Raw genomic sequence first — 8,146 nt, 5'->3', positions numbered from 1 at the left:
GTCATTCCTTTCTCCACACCTACTTTCTCCCACTTTCGTTTAATTAAACTCTAGTCTTTCCTCTTAACCTTTGACTGTTTTTGATACCTTTCATTCGACACCTGCTTCATAATGCATTTGCTTTATTTCCTGCTTAACCATAACCCAACCATAAAATCCATCTAACTGATTTCTGTGGCTTGTTTTGCTTTCACTGCATACACACTGCATGTTCATGTGAAGCTTGTTTTCAGGGTGAGATGCAATTTCACAACTATCAGGAAGATGCACTCAACGTACATTATGAGGGGCGTTGTGTCATGGGAATATTAAAATGATACAACATCTGTGGGTGTTGGCATGGTCTACACCCCAAAAGTATTAAATGAGTACATGAATATTAGATGTGAGAGAAAGACATTGTGGTGTTTTCAGTGTGCGTTTTGTTGGCATAAAGATTGAGAGATAAATATAAATGCTTATAGGGATGGGATGTAAATGTATAATGAAGGCATGGAGAGTTTTTATTTGCAAGGCAAGAGGATCGATGTAAGTCTGGCTCCTTGCCATCTATAACATCTCTAAGTGGAAAAGTGCAAGGGTTTGAAGACAGCTGTCCTGAACATTTAAAAGGTAAGCCTGCTATGAATAGAATGATATAGTTTTGTTTTTGTTTTTCATTCTTACAATTCACAACAGAAATGCTAATATGTACTCAAGAGCAATATTTCTTTTTCATGATTTTAGGGGTTACTTTGCAATGTTCAACTCCAGCAAAAATGTTTTAAAAACAATTTTTTTCTATATATTTGTTTTAAACACACAGGGAAAATAGATCATTATCTGGCACGATAACCTTTAAAATCAAGTCTACTACATATTGTGAATGAAAACTATCCACTAATATTTAAGTCAGTCATTCATTTTACACCATACAGAAAGGACCCAAAGTAGAGCTCAAAGTAGTTTGGAAAAGTGGTCTAAACCCATAATGCAACTGAGAAAATGAGCCAAAATGTTTTTCTAGTAATAAATGAAATCAAAATTTTCCTTTCAACAACCAAATATACTTCTTCACACATTCATCCACATACAGGTAAATTTTAAAGATTATTTCACCCCCTTACTCCTTATATATTGTCATTATATAAAAATAAATGAATATAAAACTTAAGGCACAGTGTAATAACAAAAAAGACAAAAGGAAATAACCAAACAAGACAAATCAAACAAACAAAAAAACATGTTTTGTTGCCAGAGTGTGACGCTGTCATAGGGGTTAAATATCCCAAATGTGTTACGAAACATTTAATGTGTCTAATGAAATTTGGTTATAAGTAACATAAATGTAACCACCATGCTATACCGATAGGGCTTAAGCAGCATTTCTACTCCATTCAAACTGCCTTCACTTTCATTTTAACCGGCGGCCACGTTGGAGCCCTGGATTCAGGTAATAAAAGGGAAGCTACGCTTTGCTCACACTTACGTGGTTGTGGCCCACGTGATGTTACAATGGCTCCTCCTTTTATGTTTTTCCACCAGTGAGAGCAAGCAAAGGCGGGCTTTTACGGATGACGGCCAATGAGATGTGTCGTTAGTAATACGCGTCTTAGCATTAGTTGCATCCGGGTGAGGACTGGGGTGAGTAGGTAATTCTAAGTAAAATATAATCTAAAATCGTAAATATTTGGATTTATTTTAACTCCTGTTACTACTTATATCCTAATAAAACAACAACACAGCAACCATTGAAACATATTACAAATCCCGAGCTTCTTTCTTTCTTTCTCTAAAATATAAAGACCAGCTAGCTCGCTAGTTAGCTTTAAGCTAGCAGCTAGCCGCTTATAGCAGTGTCCGGGTTTTCCTTGTCGGTATTTTCGCCACCTTCGGTGACGGTTTTAGTTTTAAATCTGTTGTTTTTACAGTTTTTTTCTTAGAAGCTGTCGGCTCTCAGTCTTCAGGATGCACGGATCGCTTCGGGTGTTGCTTCAGGTGCTCTGGGCCCAGCTGCTTTGTGGGTGGGTGCTCGGCTCCGAGCTAACTTTTGAGCTGCCAGACAACGCTAAACAGTGTTTCTACGAAGACATCATCATGGGCACCAAATGCACCCTGGAGTTCCAGGTGCGTGTCTGTTCTTTCGATCCCTCCCATCCATGCGAATCATCCTTGTCGTTTTTCCCCCCAAATTAAATCGAGTATAGATTGTCCCCTTGAAATCTGGATCAGGCGTCAAAGATGAAAACCCAGGGACATGAACAGCTTCATGTGCATGTCTGATAAACACTAGAAATGTAAACCAACTCAGTTACTGTACTTCTACCTGAAAGATCTTCAGGTAAATATTTAAATTTAATAAGAGGTGTCCAGGTAGCAGCAGGCCGAGTTATAAGTAATAAATACTATTAAATGATCTTATTCATTATCTGTGACGTGTGCCTTAAACATTTCACTAGAACTACACACTCACTCACTCACACACACACACACACACACACACACACACACACAGGGTGTATAACAAACACAAGAAGTGGCTGATATTGAAAGATTCTACCAATGGCTGGTTAAAGCTTGACAGGGTAGACAGCACAGAAACACTACTCATGGTAGCAAAAGATCCTTAGAGATCGAGGTCTATCATACAGGCTGTGCAAAGATACCCCAGAGATAATCCAGCACATAACAGCAGAGTGCAAGATGCTAGCAGGCAGGGCATACATTGAACACCATAACCAAGTGTGTGGCATCGTATACAGGAACATCTGTGACAAGTATGGTCTGGAAATCCGGAGGTCAAAATGGGATACACCCCAAAGGTGATTGAGAGTAACCCAAGCTAACATCCATTTAGACCTCCAGATGCAGACAAACAAACTGGTGATGGTTAACCAATCAAATATAATGTCCACATGGTGGACCATCAGAGGAAGAAGGCCACGGTGATGGATGTAGCTATACCAAGTGAATCAAGAAGAAGGAATACAAGAAGCTTGAGAAATACCAAGGGCTGACGAGCCCACAGGTCGAGTGGGGAATTATTGTACAAGTATGCATTAGGAGCATAGTGTTGTGTAATTTTTAAAGTGCAATAATCACATACTGGTGCCTCAAGTGTATTTGCCAAAAAAGAGAAAAAGTGCAATAAATGAAGATTAATCTGGGTGATTGTTTTTATTTTTAATTGTGTGCATAATTAGCCTGTAATAACAATCTGATGATATATAACTTTTCACTGTCCACTTTCTGCTGTAACAAAACAAATTTCCCACGTGTGGGACTAATAAAGGTTGTCTTATCTTATGTTGGGGCAGTTGTTTTAAATGCTGTTTCTACACTGTGTTCAGATTAATTTGCACTGACACTGAAAACATGTAGGACTCAGACATGAAATTGATAAAGAATCTGATCTGTAAGCAAAAACGCTATCCATATATATTTTTAAAAACACTTTGTCAGTATCCATCCTACCCCTCCTTGGCTTTGTTACTCATTCCTTCTGTGCTTTCGATTCCCAGGTGGTGACCGGTGGTCATTACGATGTGGACTGCCGTTTGGAGGACCCAGATGGCACAACACTCTATAAGGAGATGAAGAAGCAATATGACAGCTTTACCTTCACAGCAGCCAAGAACGGCACCTACAAATTCTGCTTCAGCAATGAGTTCTCCACCTTCACCCATAAGACAGTTTACTTTGACTTCCAGGTTGGCGATGACCCTCCACTTTTCCCCAACGAGAACAGAGTCACTGCTCTTACTCAGGTAAACTGTGAGGATGCGCACATAAACCTGTTAACTGCCTGTTTCTCTCACTGATGTTTCCTTCATTGTATTTGTTAGGGCGAAATAACCTAAACGGTTACCCTGTCTTCATCCTGGTTGCACAAATGAACCAACACAGTTTCTTTAAATTAAAAGCAAATAAATCCTGGTGATAAATAACCCCCAAAAAGCAGAGCAGCCACCTTGCAGAGTTTGTTTATTTTATTCAGATAGAAAGGGTCACCAGACAAGCTTTGTCTGTAAATGAAATCTCAGTACTGTGGCTACTCTCACAAGATAATATCAACTAAAAGAAGGCTGAAATTTGGTGATGTAGCAAGACGGTGATCCTAACCAGTGATCTACCAAAGAACGATTTTAAACAAACAAACAAAAAGACGTTTGGAGAGACCCAGACAAACCCAGAAAATGACCGTTTGAACTTTGTGCAATTACTTCAGGGAAGCTGATTACATCCTAAAAATATGGCTGAGCTGGAGTCATTCTTTTTAGAATAATGGGGGGAAAATTCCTGCTAAATGTTGCAGATGTTAGTCCCCTCCTTCTGGAAATGTCTGACCTTATCACCTTTTTGTGTTACATTAGATTAAGTAAATGATGGTTGTCATTTATCAGGCACAAAACTAAAGGCAGAAAAAGACAGCAAGATGTGGGATGTTCAAATACTGAAATATATGTCTGTTCAGACAGACTAGAAAAAGCACAAAATATCATCTGCCTACTGTAATATTAGCTAAGGAAATATAATTAAAAAGCACTGCCAAAACCACTGTTGCCAAAAGAATACCAATGATATAAATACAAGAACCACCCCTCCCTTAAGTGACAGACTCATATTTGTCAGCCGTGCAGATTTAATGTTCCTGGTGGATGAATTTAGTAAATATTTTCAGCCATCTTCCAAAAATCTAAAATCAGTTTTGTTTTCCAATCTTCACCATTTACAGATGGAGTCAGCCTGCGTGTCCATCCATGAGGCTCTGAAGTCGGTGATCGACTATCAGACACACTTTCGCCTCCGTGAGGCCCAGGGACGCAGTCGCGCCGAGGACCTCAATACCCGCGTCGCTTTCTGGTCCATCGGAGAAGCCATTATCCTTCTGGTGGTCAGCATCAGCCAGGTGGTCTTGCTGCGAAGCTTCTTCTCTGACAAGAAGACCACGACAACGCGTGTGGGCTCATAACAGCCTCTGAGATCTGACTCATCACTTCCTTTGTCTGTTCTTGAGCTTGTGTGCATGGAGTGCATAGGAACAGCCGCGCTGATCTGTAATTGAATCATATCAAGCGGCCAGGTCCTACAATCTGATGCGGCCTCTTAAATCAGTACAGCTGTTCTTACAACTTTATGCAAATTAGTCTTGAGGAGAAAAAATAGTTGTGGGTTAAAAGTGTTTTTGAGGATTAAAAAAAAAACAGGAGGAAGACTTGATTGTGTTGCTTGTAACTATCTGTATTTGAAGCAGTTCAAGCACTGGCCATATAGCTAAAGAAAAACTTTAAGTCATTTGAATATTTGAAATGATTTCTAAATGTGTTCTTATTTTAAATGTGTCCTTTTCTAACCCCTGTCTTCATGATTTGTTCTAATTTTCATCCCAAACTGCTCTGAAATAAGCACCCAAGTGGATACTGGGACTAAATGTAGTGATATTATAAGGATACTGCAGATATTTGTCTTTATCTGCACTAGCTCTCAAAAGCCACACTCTCAGTGCGAAGGTTGGATTTGTTTATGAAAAATCTGTTGCATTTTTTTCCTGTGTTACTAAAACTCACTTTATTAAGTGAGAAATGGTAGATGTTGTGTTTTTTGTTTTGATCGGCTTTGCCATTTTAGTAGTTAGAAAGGAGTTTGCTGTGCTCTGCAGAGAGTAAGCAGTCCTTTAATCCAATATTAGTTTGACACCCTTTGTTCATAAGGTGGTTGTTGGGTTGAAGGATTGAATTAAAGTGCAGAAGGTATACCACGAGTGACTGCAAACCTAATTCCATAAAGAAAATCTCTATAAATTAAAAGTAAGTTTTTGCTTTGTTTCCATTTGCTCTCTTTTACATTGGGGGAAATATTGATCGGTTTAAGTGTGCAACATAAATTCTAACATATGGGATGTAGGGTTTTTTTGTTGTTGTTGTTTTTTATTATTACATCTGTGTGACTCTGTGGCAGACAAAAAAGAAATGACTCATTCTTGTATTTAAAACCGCATCGTTTTGTCTGTTAAGTGGCAATCCCAGCTGTTAGAGGTGCACCAGTTCCTTAAGTCACTGTCTTTCTTTGAGCCGACGCTGTCCATTTGGTTTTGTACAACAATATTGTAACATTTGTGTGGTTGGAAGAATTGTTGCTTGAATAGAAGATAATTCAAGTGAATACGAGTTGTAATTTGATGTTTCAAAACTCTCATCTCACCCTTTTTTGACATTTATTTAGCAGTGCAGAAAGAAATCTTAAACATGCATGTTTATTTTTAGGGGTTTCACTACAAATTTCGGTGAGCAGTTTTTTTTGTACTAGTGTAGGTCACATGCAATGGTTTATGGGCTTAGTTCACCTGGGTGGTTTGACTTTCAGGCAGGAATCACGTGGATCTTTATTTGTGGTTTACAAACATCTTACTGTAAATGTATCTCTTTCACATAGACATTGGCTAAAGCACAAGTATAAAGAAGCTGTTTTAACCTACATAATTTTACTATACACAGCTATATGAAAAGAGATGAGAACAGATCGAAAGCTAAAAGATTGTGGTTATATGTTAAACCTTTTCAGTCAGGGATGGGAAAAGAAAAAGAAATTCGGTGTACAAATATTATTATCCCGCTGAAAGAAGCCAAAAAAGCTTGTTTCATTTTATTGTCCAGGTTTATAGAAGTGTCCTACTTGGGATAGAAGTGATTAAAAACAACAAAAACTTCAAGAACAATCAATTTGATCTGTTATTCTCTCTCCAGAGGTCGCCATGTTTTATGTGGTGCAATTTTGGCATTTCCATTTGCACAGGTTTAGCTCCGAGGCATTGTGGGAAGTTGTTAAGTTATTGTGGGATGGATGAATAAACTTTTTGTTTAAATGTTAAATTCTGCACTTATTTAGTCACCATTAATTAATAAACTGTACATTGAGGTGTTGGGTTTCTAGATAACACAATCTGCTCATGCTTCTTTTATCCTGAGGGGGGTGATATTGTCAAGGCCATCACAATTTTCTAAAGCATGTTCATGGTTTCCTTTAGGTCAGGGGTGTCAAGACTCCGTTTATTTCCTTTGTCACATGCAGTCTTATTCTTTATTTAATTATTTTTCTCATTTTAAAAAACAAATTTACACACAGCTCGATCTTTAGGAAGTGTGTAGAATGTTGTGTAGAAAAACTCATAAACCTGCATTTTATTCACAGTAGAATGTGGAAAAGCTCTAGATGAGGCCCCGTGGTAGACTCAGGACACGCTGGAGAGATGATGTCTCTTGGCTGGTCTGAGAGCGCCCCGGTGTTCACTCGGATGAGCTGGAGTAAGTGGCTGGGGAGGGGAGGTCTTGGCATCTCTGCCGAAACTGCTGTCCGCATGGCCCAGACCTGGCTAAGCAATAGAAGATGGATGGATGGATGGATCCTGCACATCACTTTCAGGGAAGGTCTAGCATATTTCAGTAAGACGAGACTAAATCATATAATTCCACTATTACAACAGCGTGGCATCATAGAAAAGTCCAGGTGCTGAACTGCCAAGCATGCAATCCAGACCTTTTTCCAACTGAAAACATTTTGCAGCTAAATGAATAAATATGAAAAAGCAGACCCACCCAGAACTGTTGAGCATCTAGAATCAGACATGAATGGGACTTTTACAGATGTCATCTCCCAGAAGTCCAACACCTGGTCTCATAAGTTCACAGATATTTACAGATTGTCAAAGAAGAGTGGATGCTGTGCAGGGGTAAACACAGCTTGAACACTTGACATGTTTTCTGGGTTCTGTTATTGTAAACTATAACTATATCCCAAGTTATAGTATTATTTGGTGCATTTGTACTGTTGGCAAACTGATGTACATAATCAAAGTGAGAAAAGTTGAAATAAAAAGGTGGTAGATGTTATTTATATAACTAGAAGATCAATAGGGACTCGTTCTCTGTTTATATACAGTAAAATGTATGCATACATCTACATATGATTACAAGACCTTGGTATGTGTACAAAAATAACTATATGCTACTACACTCATCAGACACCTATCCCCATTAAGTTTATGGTGAAAAATTGTTATACAAGATTTTATTCTATTAAATATATATCCATATAGGAAAACGTGACTTAACTTTACTTTCAGTATGATTGTATATTTATATGCCTTGTGGTTTATCTATACATGTCAGTT

At 38.4% G+C, this 8,146-nt stretch overlaps 1 protein-coding gene across 2 annotated transcripts; it reads left to right on the top strand.

The window, feature by feature from the left end:
- Positions 1–1,388: 1,388 nt before the first annotated feature.
- Positions 1,389–6,913, top strand: tmed7 (transmembrane p24 trafficking protein 7). 2 transcript variants are annotated; one of them, XM_013914157.1, is made up of 5 exons: positions 1,389–1,432; positions 1,525–1,631; positions 1,911–2,106; positions 3,501–3,746; positions 4,715–6,913. In XM_013914157.1, exons 2-5 carry the CDS (start codon positions 1,564–1,566, stop codon positions 4,949–4,951), a joined length of 747 nt encoding a protein of 248 aa, XP_013769611.1. In that variant the 5' UTR covers positions 1,389–1,432; positions 1,525–1,563; the 3' UTR covers positions 4,952–6,913. The 2 variants fall into 2 exon arrangements, with proteins under 2 accessions (XP_013769611.1, XP_005722082.1); XM_005722025.2 differs by having other exon boundaries at positions 1,390–1,432; positions 1,525–1,623.
- Positions 6,914–8,146: the final 1,233 nt, after the last annotated feature.

This window comes from Pundamilia nyererei, unplaced genomic scaffold (genome assembly GCF_000239375.1).
Source record: "Pundamilia nyererei isolate P.nyererei 1_Seehausen unplaced genomic scaffold, PunNye1.0 scaffold00006, whole genome shotgun sequence".
NCBI lineage: Eukaryota > Metazoa > Chordata > Actinopteri > Cichliformes > Cichlidae > Pundamilia > Pundamilia nyererei.
The sequence above is the reverse complement of the archived record's forward strand: the minus strand, read 5'-3'. Positions and strand labels throughout refer to the sequence as shown.

Excerpts from the sequence above, each read along its gene's own strand:
- tmed7 (XM_013914157.1), top strand. The coding sequence starts at position 1,564 with ATGAGATGTGTCGTTAGTAATACGCGTCTTAGCATTAGTTGCATCCGG. Across the intron at positions 2,107-3,500 it reads AATGCACCCTGGAGTTCCAG|GTGGTGACCGGTGGTCATTA; the intron begins GTGCGTGTCTGT and ends TTCGATTCCCAG. Across the intron at positions 3,747-4,714 it reads GAGTCACTGCTCTTACTCAG|ATGGAGTCAGCCTGCGTGTC; the intron begins GTAAACTGTGAG and ends CACCATTTACAG.